At 43.0% G+C, this 19,098-nt stretch overlaps 1 protein-coding gene across 2 annotated transcripts in view; it reads right to left on the reverse strand.

The window, feature by feature from the left end:
* Positions 1 to 19,098, reverse strand: part of BMPR2 (bone morphogenetic protein receptor type 2) — a 172,073-nt gene that overhangs the window by 21,823 nt on the left and 131,152 nt on the right. For both annotated transcript variants that reach the window (XM_066575702.1, XM_066575703.1), the window contains 5 exons: positions 18,605 to 18,696; positions 17,661 to 17,891; positions 10,812 to 10,926; positions 9,523 to 9,683; positions 5,724 to 5,871 (listed from right to left, as the gene is read on the reverse strand). In XM_066575702.1, the coding sequence (XP_066431799.1) occupies positions 5,724 to 5,871; positions 9,523 to 9,683; positions 10,812 to 10,926; positions 17,661 to 17,891; positions 18,605 to 18,696 (747 nt within the window). The remainder of the gene's footprint in view (positions 1 to 5,723; positions 5,872 to 9,522; positions 9,684 to 10,811; positions 10,927 to 17,660; positions 17,892 to 18,604; positions 18,697 to 19,098) is intronic.

The raw sequence follows: 19,098 nt of genomic DNA on the forward strand, positions 1-19,098 counted from the left end.
CGTGTCCTGTTTCCTCAATGTTCCAATACAGTTTTCTCCAACTGCAGCCCTGAAACTGCATGTGGTCTTCTAGTTATTGGCAGCTATTGATTTCATAGCATTACTGAAACCTGGCACAAGGATCAGACCCATATGACTGGCAGCTGACAGCAGGCTTCGGACCATATCACTGTCACTTGGCTCCTGAGTGGAGATCATATAACATGCACTTGGCACTGTAACCAGCACTGGACTGTGCACTGGTACATGCTGACATTTTCATTTTTGTTGTTTTTTTCATAAGCGATTGCTCATAAATATATAATACACATAGCATGCTAACATTTTTCGTAGATTTTGTCATTTCTAATTTTTGACTAATACTAACATACTGGTCTTTGGGTGCAACAGCCAGCTTTTACAGTGTAGCACACAATACTGCACTTGGGTAAATCAGTTGCATTCGGTGTCACTGGACAGGCTTTCAGTGATAGGAATGAAAACTGAGGTCTGTGCTGGGAGCAGTGGTGGCAAGTCTAAATACTTCTAGCATTTTTTGGGGTGACTGCCTTAATAAATCTGACCCGCTGTGTCTCACCTGGTACATGAGAATGCAGTCAATGTGTTAACGGGGGACCTTAGAATCTTCAAGCTATCAAAAAAATCTCGTAAAAATGTTTTTTGTCCTACCAATCAGCTTTCACTGAACTGAGAGAATTACGACAGACTGAAAAGTTTGGATATTTTGTGTATGAGTGTAATTTAATAATTGCAGTCACAAATGTCTGTACTTCTGCAATATAAGGTAATATGCAGTAATATACAGACATGCCAGCTTTCAAATGTTTCGAACACCCTGATCAAACCTCTGCAGAGGGTGCTTAGTAATCTGTCTATATAGCAAATAAAAAACATTAGCAGAGCTGTAGTATTCCTTTCTAACACCAGATGGCAGTATAATACCAGTTGTTGATTATTCAGTATACAGGGATAGCATTATGGTGCATTTCTGTGGGCTGTTAAATACTCTTGTATAAAAAAGGCAAAAAGTATTATAGAGGTGATACCTTTATTGGTTTACCAGAAAAAGCTTTGGGCCTCTTCATTAGGCAAGTTAATATAAGGCATTGTAAGTGGGGTGCTAGATACATCATTAAGATAAAAGTTAGGGCTCCCACACACTTGCGATTGCGTTTTTTGTTAACACGATTGTCAATGGGACTTTCAATTGTAAAAAAAACGCAACGCACGCAACTGCGTTTTTGGCGCATTGTGTTGCTTTGCGTTTTTAACATTAGAAAGTCCCATTGACAATCGCGTTAACAAAAAACACAAACGCAAGTGTGTGGGAGCCCTTAGTTTGGTTCATGTCAATAAAGATATTATTTTAATTTATTGACATGGGGTATATATATATATATATATATATATATATATATATATATTACCTCTGTAATACATTTGTAGTTTTTATACAAGGGATATTTAATATCACAGAGATTAGGCTAATACCACCCAGTTTTTGTTCTACTTTTCTAATAAAGATTACTTCCATTATGTCCTAAACAGAGGCACAATACGGGGGTTACTACTGCCTCTGTTTACTGGTAGGACAGATGTCATTTTTAATGAATCATATTAAATACTAATTATTTAGCGCCAGTACGGCCGCTCTCACACTGGACGCTTTTTACTGAACGCCACGCTAACCGCAGTACAATGCTCCCATTGAGTTCAATGAGGCTTCGCAGACCTGCGCTCGAATGCGTCGTTTCTACCAGTGATGGGGTGCGTTAAAAAGCGCTGTCAAACGCTGTACAATGCGTTCAAAAACGCCACTCGAAATCGCAGTAAAACCCCACTGTTTTGAGCAGCGTTTTCTGAGCGCAATTATAAGAGCAGCCGGAGGCTAGTTCCACACGGGCGTTAGCGATTTTGCTGCAAGAAAATCGTGGCAAAATCCCGTCTTTGTTCGTGCGATATTTGGGTGTCAGCAATGCTCTTTTTTTAAAAAGATAATCTAGCATTGCATTGCTGCCACCCACGATAAAATTGCGCTTTTTATCCCAAAAGTTGATAGGACTTCCTAATGTTAAAATGGCATTGCAATGCAAGTTTGTTGTGTTGCGATGCGAGAAAAAGAAGGCTCCATAGGGAAACATGGGAGATAAAAAAAATAATAAAAAAATCGCACGTCACAGAAAAACAGAGCACGCCGTGATTTTTATCCCCTCAACATCACATCAGTGAACACATCGCAGATGGGAAGGAAACCGTTGAAAATCATTGGTTTCATAATCTGCTTTTCTACTGACTCTCACATCATGCGAAAATCACATGAGTTTCTAGCCCATGTGAAACCAACCTGAGGGCCCCTTCCCATTGGCTATTGCGGCTTCTCCGCAAGAAAATCGCGCAACACCGCATCTTTTTTCCATGATTTTTGAGCGTTAGTGATGCTTTTTCTTGCAAAAACTTCGCTGCCGCTTGTGATTTTCTACCGCATTTTTTAGCGCAACAGTCAACAGGACTTTCTAATGTTAAAAATGCATCGCACGTGAATCGCAAGTTCCTGCTTTTGCGATGCGATATAAAGGAGGCTCCATAGGGAAGCATGGGAGATAAAAAAAAAAATAGCAACATTGCATGAGTGAAAACATCGCAAATGTGAAGGAACCATTGAAAATCATTGGTTTCATAATTCTGAGTTTTTACTCTCGCGTCACGTGAAAATCGAACGATTTTATCGCAAATGTAAAGGTGCACTTAGGGCTCCCACCCACTGGCGATATTTGGATGGGGTCTTAACAAACCACCTTCACTCACATCAAAAGAAATCCTTAGTGGATTCTAGTCATGCTATGGATTTTCAAATCCACAACTTTCTTTGCTGTGGGGAATAGGCACCGTTTTAGGCAGATTTCTTTCATTGACTTGGAGTAATAAGAAACACAGTTGAAAAGGTGTATATACCCCTTAAAGGGGTTATCTCGCGAAAGCAAGTGGGGTTAAGTACTTCTGTATGGCCATATTAATGCACTTTGTAATATACATCGTGCATTAAATATGAGCCATACAGAAGTTATTCACTTACCTGCTCCGTTGCTGGCGTCCCCGTTGCCATGGCTCCGTCTAACTTCGGTGTCTTCTTGCTTTTTTAGACGCGCTTGCGCAGATCTATCTTCTCCATTCGGCTTGGCTCGGCATCACTGGCATTTTGGCTCCGCCCCCTTGTACGCGTCATCGCGAAGCTCCGCCCCCGTCACATGTGCCGATTCCAGCCTCTGATTGGCTGGAATCGGCACATGTGACGGGGCCGGAGCTTCGCGATGACGCGTACAAGGGGGCGGAGCCAAAATGCCAGTGATGCCGAGCCAAGCCGAATGGAGAAGATAGATCTGCGCAAGCGCGTCTAAAAAAGCAAGAAGACACCGAAGTTAGACGGAGCCATGGCAACGGGGACGCCAGCAACGGAGCAGGTAAGTGAATAACTTCTGTATGGCTCATATTTAATGCACGATGTATATTACAAAGTGCATTAATATGGCCATACAGAAGTACTTAACCCCACTTGCTTTCGCGAGACAACCCCTTTAAATAAGAAAATAGGAATAAAATATACATAATTGTGAATTTAGCCTTAGGCTGCCTGCATATGACCGCGTCGGATTCCACTTGTGGGATCCCACAGCTAAATTCGACCTTGTGCCCGACCGGTGATCCCTGTGTACCTGTCCGCAGTCTTTGCTGTGGATGTGCCGGCACACATGCGCAGTACAGATAATGGCGCGCTGTCACTAGGCGATGACACAGATCCCGCAACCTTTCCGCAATGATGATTGCGGAATGGCCGCGGGTCAGACGGCTTCCATTGCCTTTAATAGAAGCCGTACATGCAGACTCCACACAGAATCACAGCATGCTGCGATTTCTCCTCCACAAGCGGAAAATTGCAATCGATTTCTGCTCGTATAGAGAAATCACATTTTTACATAGCATGCTACAGGCAGCATTGCTGCAGAATCTAGAGGCAGATGCCCGCTCTGGATTCCACCATCCGCCCGTGTGCAGCGGCCCAGGGCTAGGTGCGCATTAGCTGTAATTAAAGTTGGACCTGAGAGACTCGGGAGCAACTTGCATCAGACAGCACATGGACACCCATCCGCGTGTTGTACGTACCCTGAGTTTATTCACGTGGACCATCAGTCCATGTAAAAGAAGTTCACGTATACAGTCTCATAGGTTATAATGGAGCTATCCATGGATTAACACTGGTCCTAAATACGACAGTGTGCACCTAGCAATAGGGGTACTCCGTATACCTGCCTTTATGGAGCAGAACAATACAGGCTGGGGAATAGGACGATGGCAGGGCACACTTGCTGGTCATTGCCCTGTAGTACAAGGCACATACAGTTACCTGACCCCCATGACAGAGGTATCTCAGAAACTTTAGTGCAACTGACAGGGAAACGAGAGGAAGATTAAATCTACATCTTGCTATCTGCTAAGTCTATTGCAGTTTACGTGAAACATAAGGCGATAGATAAGACAGTTGTACAGGTCTCCATAGGAAAGAAAGACATGCAAACTGAGCAGGCACACCAGACATCCGGGAACGGGAGGTGAAGGGTTATCTTCGGTGAGCACATACTCACATATTAGCAAAACTTCCGAATATATTTCTGTCATTGATATAACTCATTGTGTAAGTGGGAGTCATCTTTATTAGGCTAGCACTACATGACGATCTTGGCCATGACTGGTGTCGCACGACCAAAACTCCAGTAAAGGGCAATGACATCGCATTACCAACGACTTTGATGGAGTCCTAGATGCTGCGACTGTGTTAAAATACGCTGGCATGAAACTCGCCTTAAGGGCTCTTTTACACAGGCGCTACGCAATGTGGACGAAAATCGCATGAACAAGAGGCATCTCCAGTTTTCTTACCCATTTATATACACCTCAGCCCGGCATACCGTCGGCCGGGGAAAGAGAGTTCAGCTCTGCTAAACTCCCTCACCCTTTCTGCCCTTTGCCGGCTGTCTTTAGCCGCTGCTAGACTTCCTCCCTCTTTCTTTTTCTGACAGCTCTCATAGGCTCCCATAGGAGTCTATGGGAACGGCCGGCGTATTCCTGCAAAAGATAGGACAAGTCCTATCTTTTCCAGTCCCGCGGAAAAACGTATGTGCTATCTTTCCCGGCTGGCTGATTCTATGTGTCGGAAAATCACCCATCAGAACGGATGCATTGGAATCCAATGCTTCAGATGGTCGCGGTTTTTGGCCGATTAGCTGCGATTAGCCTCAGGCTAATTTTTTTTTGTGGTTTTGATGCAATTTATGGCTACAAGGAAATCTTTACTATATTAGCAATTGACTCCTCATCGCAGGAACATTTCAGTTCTAGGTATACATTACAGAATTGCTCTCTAAGTCCAAAGTTGAAGTTGCACTATAACTGCTCAATACAAAATAAAGATGAAAAAGGCATTACAGAAATGATAATTTCATTTCCATGTATTTTACCTTTATAATCTGTCATACAATCGACAGAGTCAGTTTTCTCCAGCTAAAGGCTTTGAGATCTTCCAGTCGCTGCCTATACACCACATCACCGGTGTCATCACATTTACACCTTTTTATCATCACAGCATTGTAGTAATAGATACTAGAAATAACATCCGCCAAGAGATATATGAAAGACGTATTGGTTTCAAATATCTCAACTGAATATCTCACCTGGAAAGAGGTCCGTGCATCTCATGAAGATCTCCCAATAGATCAAGCCCAGAGCATACATGTCCACTTGTTTCAATGCAGACTCACAGTCTCTCAGGTTCACTGCCCCTTCTAAGACCTCTGGTGCCATGTAACGGATAGTGCCAACCTGCAGATACACAAATAAATGCATTGTTGTAATCCAAGAAAATGCCAGTTACTGTATGCCACTCAGTGTCTAATGTAAAGCTAGGACAAGATAATGAGCTCTACCATGCTCACAGCTTTTGTGCAGGGCAGGAGAAGTACGACATTTCTAATGCCACTATGGATGCCATATTATGTTACATTGGCATTTTTTTGCAAGGTGATAGCTGAAATATTGTTTTTGATTTTTCTAAAATATTTGAATCAAATTCAAGAAAAATAGCCATACTTCCTTTTAATGGGTACCTGTCAAGGGATTCATGCCACCTGGACCACAGCAGCATAAAGTCCCTACAGGCTGCCATATTATGGACAGCTATCTTTGCTGCATCTCCAAGAAAGACATAGCTTTTATTTTTTTAATCATTTATAAAAAAAACTTTTAAAATTAATTTTCACTTTTTCTTGTCCTATAGGGGACATGAACTTCCAATCCTGCAGTATAATGTAATATCATAATATTACATTATGCCGCGATCTGACAGGCAATTTATCAAGTTATGCCACAGGCATGGCTTGGTAGACAATCAGCAAAGGCAGCCGTGGGGTCTGCAGAAGGCTCCCGGCTGCCATGGCAAATGAACGGCAGCCCATGACCCCATTGCGAGGGCAGCCCTTTGGGACTTAAAATTGGCTGGTTGCAGCTGTTAACCCTTTAAATGCAGCTGTCAATTCGAATTTTATAATGGGTGGGCTACTTAGCAGCGCCGCTCAGTGCATTGAGCAGTGGCTTTCAGCACTGACACTGGTGGGAATGGCACTTACATCCTCGGACTCGGGGCTTCACCTACTATTAGCCCATAAACTTAGCTTATAAGGCTTTTAAAAGTAGGTGACAGAGTCAAACTAGGCCACGTGCTTAAGGGGTTAATGCCTTTTATTCTGCGCAACTATGTAAATTTGACCTTATGTGTGATGAAATAATTATAAAGACCGGGCAGAACAACCCCTCCAAGGACATGTTTTGAGATGATAGCCTAATCTTAGTATGAGACTAAGGATGATTATGCTGGGCAGAATGCGGTACGGTGGATTTTCGAGATAGAACTATTTTTATTTATGAAATCATTCTTAAAGCCGCTAGTCTGAACTGGAAGGAAAATGTTTAAGAAATCAGTCGTTAGAATAAAGACAAACGAGGCTCAGTAAAACTTTTTTTCTTAGAGACACAATTATAAGAACTGTCTTTTGGAAAAATGACATCCAAGTTACTAAAAGTAAACACCTCAATCACAGTTTTTACCCGAGCGCTTATAATGCCATGATTATCCCCATTTACTATTGGAAGCTAGGGGTGTGAGAGGGGCGTTCCTCCTGTCAAACCCCTAGCCTCCGGTGGCGTCAAGATACAATAATACCACGGGAGATTACCGCAGCATGACCTGTCTATCAATATTTGTTGTAGATTTTGCTCTGGTCCTCTCCCATTGCCTTTAATGGGCATATTTATGGCCTACCTGTAATATGGATGGGTGTCCCGGTCAGACTGTGGGTCTACTGATTTAAACTCTACTGAACTGGTTTCTATGGTGCTTGGAGTTTTGATCAGTAGACCTGCGGTTGGGCTGGGACGCTTGGCGGTATTATGGGCGCATAAATGCCCCCGAAAAATGTGTGAGTGTAACTGGCATTACAATGCTGCATATAGAAAAGTTCCTTTGCACACCCAGACTATTAATCTTAGATCGTTGGTCTCCAACCAGTGGCTCTAAACCCCCTGGTGTGTGGCTTGCCAGAGTAGCCCTGAGTTATGGCCATACGTACTGGCTATGATGTGACTATCACATGAACAATATTACCCACATATTCTATATCCGGCAGTCTGGTGGTATAATTAAAGTGTTTCAAATTTCAAACTGAACTGTCAGTCGGAAAATTGATATTTCATGATTTTGTATTTCATAATGTAATATATGTTAACATTTTTCACTTGAATGGATCCAGAGCATCACTCAAAGTTGTAGCTCACAAGGTATAATACTAGGTTGGGGTCTGACATTTCCATCAATACAATCATTATACAATGGCCGTCTTTTTAAAACGTATGGTCACTCACATCTGCTACAAGTGGCATTTACAGATGTCATCACATAATGTTTTTATGTAGCAGTAATGAATTCTGATCAATGATAAAGCATATTGTTATTTGCTGTTGGGGTCTCTCAGTGCTCGGTCCTCGGCCCCCTCCTTTTCTCCATCTACACACCCCCTGTTGGACAACCATCAGGAGATTTGGCCTCCAATACCACCTCTATGCTGACGACACCCAGCTATATACCTCTTCCCGTGACATCTCTGCACCTTTCCTCCAAAACGTCACCGACTGTCTGTCCGCTGTCTCTAACACTATGTCCTCTCTCTACCTAAAACTAAACCTCTCTAAAACTGACCTGCTGGTATTTCCACCCTCCAGTAACCGACCTCATCCTGACGCCACCATAACTCCCAGACCCCAAGGCAGCGGGTCATATTCGACTCTGATCTAGCATTTTCCCCCTACCTCCAATCTCTGGCCCGAACATGTCAGCTGCACCTCAAGAACATCGCAAGAATCCGCTCTTTTCTCACTGTAGACACGCTAAAAACGCTTATTATTGCCCTCATCCACTCATGGCTCGATTATTGCAACTTGTTGCTGATCGGCCTCCCCTGCACCAGACTGTACCCTCTCCAATCCATCCTGAATGCGGCAGCCAGGCTCATATTCCTGTCCAGCCGCTACTCGGACGCCTCTGCCCTGTGCCAGTCACTGCACTGGCTGCCCGTTAAATACAGAATTCAATTTAAACTCACTACCTTCATCCACAAAGCCCTCCACAGCGCAGCGCCCCCCCTATATTGCCTCCCTCATCTCAATACATCACCCAGCCTGGGCTCTCCGCTCTGCTAACGAAACTAGACTGCGCACCCCTCTAATTCGAACTTCTCATTCCCGCCTCCAAGACTTCTCCAGAGCATCACTGGTCCTCTGGAACGCACTACCAAAGGCTACCCAGGCAATCTAGGACCCGCAGAACTTCAGGCGTGCTCTAAAAACACACCTCTTCAGGGAGGCATACCGCATTCTCTAAACAAACCCCTCTGTGCTCCACCTGATAACATGCTCCCTGACCTACTGACTGCAATCCCTGCTAGCCATCATAAACCGCGCCTGCAGTCAGACTGTTTCTGCCATCACACGGCCAAATGTCTGACCATTGTCTGTGTATAGCATCCCTCACTCTCCACCTCGCCATACTGTGCACATCTCCAGCCCCTTTACCTTCTGTATCACCCCATTATCTGTAGTATGTAAGCTCGTTGGAGCAGGACCCTCACCCCTATTGTTTCCATCAACTGATTACTATGTAACCGTGGTTCTGTAATTTTTGTACTTTTGTCTCTCTGTATTCCCCCTGTCTATGTAAGCGCTGCGGAATATGTTGGCGCTATACAAATAAACATTATTATTATTATGGTTTACCATAGTTTTCTTAAAGCATTTACTCTGGGCAATTATTGGTATAATCATCTGGAAAATAACAAGAGTCGCCCAATGATACAGACCATTGCTCCAAAGGAAATGATGGTAAAAAAAACCCATTCTTTGTTTTTATAAATTAAGCAGTCCTACCTCACTGATGGCTGCGTTATCTTCATCTCCTGGCCTCACCAGCCTGTTTCCTGTCAGGCGCATGGACAAGCCAAAGTCACTGATAACGCAGGACCCATCACTCTTCACCAGAACATTACGACTGTTGAGGTCACGATGAGAAATAGCAGGTTTGTAGTGATCTGTTCAGAAAGACATTACAAACACATATCGTGAATTAGTGGATTTTCTTTCTCCATGTGCCATCCATAACCTTATGAACTATACCCCCTGATCATAATAAACATCTAATATTTCTTCAATTTCTTCTAGAGGCATACATGTAAAAACCCTTTACAATACAGTCCCAAAGACAAAGGTGTGGCCAATAACATTATGGCATTGGGACAGATTTCTATTGATCCTCTAGTAAATCCGTTGTATCAGAGTAGACTTTTATAAAAGTCTGATCAGTGGGGGGGTCACCACTGAGACCCTCACCGATCCCAAGAATAGGGGTCTCATGTCCCCCTCTTCTCATCACTGCACCCACCTGTAGTAACGTCACATTGAAGGAAAACATGCGGCAGCCATTCCATTCGTTTCAATGGAGCTGACGGAAATAGTCAAGTATAAGCGGTTGCCTATCTCCAGCAGTGCCATGTGTGGCCATTCAATCTCCTCCTCACTGTGGGGGGGTGTAAGAAGAGAAGAGTATATTGGACCCCTGTTCTTGGGTTCTCAGCGATGAGACCCCCACCTTCGGATAGGCGCTAAAAGTTTATTCTGGTACACCTCCTTTAACCCTCTGCAATCCAATTTTGGATTCAGGGTTTCCTAGGGGGCTTTCTCTTTCTGCCATTATACAATGGCACCACCTGCTGGTTAGAGCCAATACTGCGGTAAGGGACATGCTGAAGAGGCTTCCGACAACAGAGCGGCCAGTAATATACAGTAAGAGTACCCTTCCAGACGTCTTCTTACATCGGAGCTGTACAGCCTTCAATCAGAATGTCTTCAGACGTCAGACAGTGGATTGGAAAGGGTTAATAATCTATCAACCCCATATATCCAATTAATCTTAGAGGCATTTTTTTATGTAATCCAGATGTTACACTGTTTTATTTTAGGTTTAGTTACTGATGGGAATGTGTGGGACATTATTTGCTACAGTATTTCTCCTTCTTCGCACAATGCTAGCATGCCTACATTGGTATTTTAAGTAATTTGATTAAAATTAATAATGGCACTTATCAGTCTATTCATATATACTTAATCAGAATGTGACTTTTTTCTTCTGTTTCCTATTGCAAGCAAAAATCAGTAATTACCTCCTCGTAATAACTCTGTGTGTAGATATGCCAGTCCCTTGGTTACCGAGTGTGCCAGGCGACAAGAGCTGAGCCAGTCATTAGTGTGTACGCTCAAATACTTGCACAGAGATCCCTGCAGACAAAAGAAAAGAAACATTGTATTAGCAGCTTATATGAACAGAGGAAACATCAAAACTGGAAACCTTTATATACACAAGCAGAAATTTTCTACAATGTAGAAACAAAGGTCGCGGGTATCGAGTCTGTAATAATCAAAGCACTAGACATTGGTGGCCGCTGCAACCCAAATTCTCTTCCACCTTAAACCTCAGACATCAGATCCCCATTAGTAAATATTAAGGCCCAATGTCCATGGGCGGATTTTAATTATAAAATCTGCGCGAGTCTCCCGCGTGGGAGAACAGCACCTCTAGCTGCCCATAAGGATGCATTAGCATCCGCAAGATAATTAAAAGCATGCAGATGTGATTTTTTCCCCCAGTGTGCGGATTGCACGCACGGGAAGAAATCACAGCATGCTCCATTTTTCTGCAGATCCCGCGTGACAGCTTCCCTTAAAGTCAACGGAAGCCGTCCGATCCACGACTGTCACTGTGCACATGCCACGGATCCGCGGGAAAGCAGATTTTTTTTAAAAATTGCACTGCGCATGCGTCCTGCACATTGCCAGGTTGTGTCCGGACGCATCCGCCGTGCTGAAGAAAGAAAATCCCGCCGGCATGGAGGAGACACGCGCTGGAGCTGGACAGGTAAGAAAATGTTCTTCTTAAGCGCCTCTATCAAATTCCTGCTCCTGTTTGTAAATGCACATATAAGTATACTCCAATCTTTGTCAGGCATGTTGAAATCACCATTTATTACAATATCTCCCTTTATTGCCGTTTGAGCAATTTCATCAACCAATATTAATCCTCAATTTGCCCCTGAGGCCTTTATATGACACCAATTCTAATCACACTTCCCTCTTTAGTTTACATGCAAACCCAGAGTTCTAGTTGATTGTGTGTATTTTGAATCACTATTAATTTAAGACTATCTTTGACATAAATAGCTACTCCACTGCCCCTTCTTTCTACTCTGTCTTGTGTGTACAGTGTGTACCCAGGCATGGCTATTTCCCAATCATTGCAATTCTTAAGCCATGTCTCCGTTATGACAACCAGGTCTAAATGATCCTTGTCTATATTATCCAGGAGCTGTGAGCACTTGTACACACTGTGTGTAAAAAAATTACTTTTGCTTTATTCTTAGCAATTACAATAATTCCATCACCAAAATTTTTGAAGTTACCAATACACCGCTTCAACCTAGCTTAAGTATATGTAAAAAAGAAATTCTGAATTGCTCACTCAGCACTTCTCTACCGTTGTGTGAATGATGCAAACCATCCCTTTTGAAGGAGAGTAGTACCCACAATGTGATGCATACATTTTGATATCCTCCCTGTATATTTTCCTGAACATAGACATTGTGATGTTTTTATAACTAAGAATAGTTTGAGGCCTTTCAGTGGTTCTCAGGGCTGTCTTATAACAACGTGTGTGTCATTTTACGAATCGCACAACTTTTTGTGTAACAATCACACGTCATGCGATGTGCATGCAAGTGCAATTTGATATTTGCCATTGAAATCAATGGGAAACGCTTGTGCGTCTCTAGCGCATGTGGAATTCGTGCCTGAGGATCGCAATTACAAAGAAGTGATGCGAGACATTTTTGCATCAAAAATACCTCGCATCCGTGTCTCAAACTCATGTTGGCAAGTGCGATATGGGTCCGAGTTTCTCGGCCTGATATTGCACTCGCCCGTGGGAATGTAGCATTACTGTTTTTCTTTACACACTACCACGAAAATTATATTTTGAGGTCCAGATTGCATCACATCAAGATATTGTATGCAATCCTGTGTATAGTACATCATTAGAAACAAAGCAGACACTAACTGGAGCAATAGAGTAAATTAAAGGGGCTATCTAGACCCAATTTCTTTCAGCCTTTCCAGGATACTTGGAATTCATAAAAATTCTTACCTCACCCTGCTACTCCCATTCAACCATCGCCCAGACATCTGCTGCTCTCCTGCAGGAACATGTGACTACTTCAGATACTCACAGGTCAAAATGAGCCAATAACGGGCTGCAGTGATGACATATCTCTGGTATTGGTGACGTCATCACTGCAGAAGGGAGTTGGGAGAAGCAGGAGACTGGCAAAGGGCATAATGGAGAGGCAGAGGAGCATGATGTAAAACTTTAAATGTTTTTCCACCATCCGATGCAGGTTTTGAAAAAATTTTTATGGCCTGATAACTGCTTTAATGAATGTGATTTACTTTTCCAGGACAAAGGGAAGAACATATGAGGACCAAAGAGGGAAAGTGGTAATAGTACAAATCTACAACTCTATAGGTATAAAGTTGCATTTGTCTGTCGACACCTATATCAAGCACGAAACAATATCCCTTTCTGACTCACCCCTCTCTTTTAAAACACATATTTCTAAAAAGGCCTTCAGTGTGGCTTAAAGGGGTATTCCCATCTTGGACATTTATGGCATATTCACAAAATTCCAGAGGTGGGACCTGCATCTATCTCCAGAACAAAGGTCTCTGTCCCGACCCACCCCAATGATTGTTCTATACCATTCCCGTAACTCCCATAGATATGAATGAGAGTTTTGGAAACAGTGCCACCTGGGCAACGGTGCCCAGTGTCCCAGGTTTTCCCAAATATGGCTTTCAAGGGAATACCACTTTAATAACCAGCACTAAAAGTTAAATTGTAATTAGCGAATAGTAAAAATAAATCTTATCCTTCTCAGAATGTTCCCAAACAAAATGGAGGAGCCATTTTCTGTAAGTTTTTTCGAAATGAGCTAGACTCAGCAGCAGACTGGCACCAGAACATAAACAGAGCGTGTGCCAAATGTGCTCATTCTCAGCGTTTCCTCCCTTATCTGTTCAATGCCTTTTTAAAATCTATGCACAAAGTACTAGAATTGTGTAAACAGGAATTTTGTGAGATTTCTTTGGCTGTCACAAATACAAACCTGTAGCAGATGCGGGCGCTCCTTCTAGCTGGCCACCAATACATTGCCAACATTTGAAAACAGACCAGCTTCCTTTCTTTTGCAGTTTGTTATGTTATGTATGGACTTGTGCAAATTAAAAGAAATGTCAAGTTTCCCCCTCATTCTGCACTCAATACGTCATAAGTGAAAACAGAATGTTAGGCATCTTGGTTTTCCGTTTTCAAAATAGTTACAAACATTGCGGTTCCGTGTTTTTGTGTAATGCATCTACAGTTTTTTCATAGATGCATGGAGTAGTTACTGTCCAGGTGTAACCTAGTCTTTATGTCTTTGTTAGCAGTTCATAATCGGGTGATAAAATACAAACTATGCAGGAGTGTTAAGGCCCATTCACACGGAGCGATGATCACTCAAAAATCTCTAAAAATCGATCGTTTGAGCGATCATCGCTGCGTCTAAACATGCGGCCATTGTGCACTTTTCATGCACTGCTAGCTGATCATTAAATTTAGGCCAACCTAAAAATCGTCATTCAGCTTTATCAGCAGTTCTCCGCGGGTAGTGCTGATAGCATTGTTTCTCTTTGGAGAACAAAGAACTGAAAGCAGATAAGAGCCTTCGGGCTATTAACTGCTTTCAGCTAAGGCTTCATTTGCACACTAAATAGCTATTAAGTAACTGAGTAGCTACTTAATAGTTTATACAAAATGATCGTCCAAAGCTGTCACTCAAACTGTCGTTTGAGCGATCTTTGAGTGATCATCGCTCAGTGTAAATGGGCCTTTAAAGGGGTTTTATCATTTAAAAAAGAAAAATCATTACTTACCTATTCCTCCCCAGGCAGTCTTCTTACCGCATCGTCTCCTCGCTTATCTTCTCCAGTCCCCAAGGTCACCTCCCCATAAGCCAGCCAGATCTTCTTCTTCTTGTTATGGGGCGTCCATTCGCTGCATTCTTCTTCCTGCAGGTCAGTGTAGGTTACGTCACTTGTGTAACGTTCACTGCATAGGAAGGGATGCCGATCTATTGCCGAGACTGAGTATGTGCGGTCTCGCCACGAGTGTTCAAATACTATTGCAGAGAGAAAGCATGCATGCACAGTCTCGGCAATAGTTCGGCTCTCCGTGCTAGGCTATGAATGCTACATCACTAGTGACATAGTGTAGATTTCTCTGCAGGAAGAAGAATGCCAGCAATGGACGCTTCGTCACCGGAAGAAGAATCAACCGGCTGGAGAGGAGGTCAGCCGGGAGGTCTGCAGGAGTCAGGAGAAGATGCGGTAAGAAGACTGATGGGGGAGGAATAGGTAAGTATAGAATTTTTGTTTTCTAATGACAGAACCCCTTTAGACTAAGCTGGATCTATAGTGGAGTTAGTTCAGTGTGAACTGCATTTGTTGGGACTGTTTGAATTGCTCACACTAAACATTTTCCCCAGACGTTTACAACATTTGCCCATTTTTCAGGTTGCAGGTGCTTCTGCAAACTCCTGAAATGAACAATATTGTGGAAACAAACCAGTAAAGGCCTCATGGTCCGATCCTGCTCATGGCTGAAACCTCACCCACCCACAGGGGCCAATGGCTGCATCATTTTATTGCATAATCCTGCAATCATTGGCCATCGTTTGGCTGTCTGAAGCTTTAGGCCCCCTGTCCACGACCGTCAATTCACCGGCGGTAAATCACCAGCGAATCACGCAGGCTGAAGCTTTTCATAGCGTTGCTATGGAAAGCGCCGACCCCCTGTCCACCAACGGAGAATCATTGCGATTCTCCGCTCGCGAACGGTAAATCGCAGCATGCTGCAAATTACCTTGATTCTCCGCGGTCAGCCTATCTGTCAATTAGGCTGACCTGCGGAGAACCATCTGCCGCCTCCTGCTCCCGGGCGGCGGCTCCCGCGGCTGAGATTCGCAGGGGGCCTTAGCCAGAGACTTTCACACCATAATTTTTTCGGTATTTCAGCTGGTGTACTAAGTAGACGATTGGCTTATCTTAAGGGGTTGGGCTTTTTCTTTATTTTTATCTGTAGTATTCCTTTAAGCATTTGCAAATAAATGCACTTCATTACCCATCGTGTATAAAATGTTTTTTTTTTTATCATTCATGGCACAAATTTTCTGTATGAAGTACTGGTCTACTTTTTAATTGTTTTTTTTTTTTGTCAATTTCCAATGAACGAACAAAATCCAACAAAATAACACAATATCAGAGAAAAAAGGGGGATGGAACAATAACAGTCCCATTCAAAAGATTAAAAGTCGCAGCTCTAAGCATATACAGTAGATAACTAATATATGGTTAAGTACAGAATAATAGAGAGGGGCATTCCAGATATAAGGGGTAAGAGAGAAGGAAAACAGGCATGGGGAGTGTGGGCATGCCAGTGTATGGCATTTAACCTATAGGTATCTGACGTAATCACACACCGTCTACAAGGAGTTGAGTATACAAAAATAATCCCATGGATCCCAGATAGCTTAAAATGATTCCAGAGTATTATGTAGTGTGATTGTTCACACTATCCAAGTAATCTTGTAGACATGATACCTATTAATGGCTAACAAAAATACATGATGGTAATGTGAGCTTTCGGACCTCTAATTGTCCTTCATCAAGGCATAATGAAATGGATCCGAAGAGGCATGCATATGTATACACACATACTTATGACAAGGCACAGACATGGTGGGATTAATTTGCACTTAAAAGAATACTACAATAGAAATACAAACATAGATGTGAAGTAGAGATGAGCGAGTATACTCGCTAAGGCACATTACTCGAGCGAGTAGTGCCTTAGCCGAGTATCTCCCCGCTCGTCTCTAATGATTCGGGGGCCGGCGCGGGTGACAGGTGAGTTGCGGGGGGGAGAGAGGAAGAGAGAGATCTCCCCTCCGTTCCTCCTTGCTCTCCCCTGCCGGCCCCGAATCTTTAGAGATGAGCGGGGAGATACTCGGCTAAGGCACTACTCGCTCGAGTAATGTGCCTTAGCGAGTATACTCGCTCATCTCTAATGTGAAGGTTTTATGGTCCCTGAATTATTGTTAGGAGGTCATCAGGTCAGTATTATTTAATGATGCTGTAAGGGATTCTAGAAATCAAACTTTTTTATCTGAATTTTTTCACCTATCCTATGAATGGGTAATGGAGGTCTATTTTTGTACAAGTCCTTTAATGTTCAATTTTTGCTGTAGCATCAGTGGATGTAATGTGACATAGTGCTCACTCAAATCAATGCATTCCTACTATCAACTGGATATAATGAATACTCTTGGTGGTCCTCCAGTACCAGAGTGTTCTTGGTTGTAACTAATATGTGGAGGTTAAGAGCTTAAAATTACACAAAAGCCACCTACAGATTAATTATTATTCAGTTTGTATGATCTAACTTCACATTTTTGGTGTCTCTACCAGACGTTGAAGTGGTCTGTCTTTAGTCTATACTAGAAAAAATAGGAGGAAACTGAAAAGGAGGAGACACATATTGAATATTAGAAAAAACTTTCTAACAGTGAGGTTGATGATTGAGTGGAACAGGTTACCACGGGAGGTAGTGAGTTCTTCTTCAATGGAAGTCTTCAAACAAAGGCTGGACAAATATCTGTCTGGGATGATTCAGTGAATCCTGCAGTGAGCAGGGGGTTGGACCCGATGACCCTAGAGGTCCCTTCCAACTCTACAATTCTATGATCCTATAAGCCTATCATGTAGTTCAAAATGGGTAGCACTGGTCATTATGAGTTCTAGTGCACTGCTCATATTACAGAGTTTCAAAAAAGCATAACAAGCAATGAAGACAGAACAAGACTTACATTTGCGTAGTACTCCATTACTAAAAGGTATTCCAGACGCCCATCTGAAGTGACTCTCTCATCAGCCACAATGAAATGAGCTATGTTATCATGTTCCAGCAAAGGAGTGCGGTAAATACTCCTTTCATTGATGAAGTTTTGACGGTTGTTGAAAGAGAAGACTTTCACTGCCACAGGACGCTCATCTAATGATCCTTTGTACACTGAGCCATATCGCCCACGGCCAATGAGCTAAAAAGATGTTAAAGAGAAATAAACGGTTAGGACTTTTAAGGCCCATTCACATGGTTATATATTTGAGCTGAGTGCTATCCGTATAGTCCACGGACAAGACATGACCCCCATAATAGCCTACACGGCTATTCACATGAACGACTTTTCACATGCAATGTGCAGGGTCCATCGAGATCGGACAACACATGGTTGGACAGTAAACATACAACTTGTGGATAAGTATAGTGTTGTTTTTTTTTTAAATTAAGCAGCCATGTTTTCTAATCATGGATAACGATCTTAGGCCGCCTGCAGACGGCCGGGTCGGACCCAGCTACGAGAATTCTCGCAGCGGGATGTGGACCTGTTGCCCTGCAGAGACCTGCAGCTCATCTGCTCCCAGCCTCTCCAAAGCTCTGTGATGTGCCGGCAGCCGGCACATGCGCAGAGCGGAGCCGGCGGGTCTTTACTGACATTTCTGTGCGGGCCTCTGCAAGACCCGCACAGAAATAGAACATGCCGCGATTTGTTTTCCATGCGTGTTTTCACGCGGACAAATCGCGGCTGTCTGCATAGGATTGCTTTTTTTAATGCAATCCTATGCAGGCGGGCACGGGCGGAAATTCAGTGGGAAATTCAGTGGATTTAGCCCTTGTCTATGGGCATTAAGAAGTGACATGGTCCAATGAAAGAGAGCTTTTTTTGTTATAGGAAGGTCAAAGATTTCTTACCTCCAATAGTTTCAGGTTGTCGAGGTCCAGGGATGGCTCTGAGGTTGCAGCTTCCATCATATTCATACTGTGAAGACCTTGCTTACGGTCTTCTAAAGAAAAGAAATATATTAGATGAGTCATTATCAGCCTGATGCACTTACGGTCCCATTGGCACTGAACAGATGCATGTCTATCTTGCCATACATTAGTTATTTTTGTCATCCAAATGACAGATTTAAGCCATTTATGTCAGTTTTTTTTTACAGATATCTGTGAATAATTTGATATGGCATGTTGGATTTTTAGGTCGTTGTCAGAGGCAGTTAGCAATAAGGCAATAAGAGATAGTTGGCCCAGGCCAAGCCACCGATGTGCAGCCAATCAATAGGAGCCAAATCCAGCTAATGGGTTAAGGCAGCAATTGATCAGCAATTTGTCATTTTCACATATGATGATGTACAACAGACCTCATAGGCCAAATATTCATGACGGTGTGTTCAAAAAAAACAGCA

This window comes from Eleutherodactylus coqui, chromosome 8 (assembly GCF_035609145.1).
Source record: "Eleutherodactylus coqui strain aEleCoq1 chromosome 8, aEleCoq1.hap1, whole genome shotgun sequence".
Lineage (NCBI taxonomy): Eukaryota > Metazoa > Chordata > Amphibia > Anura > Eleutherodactylidae > Eleutherodactylus > Eleutherodactylus coqui.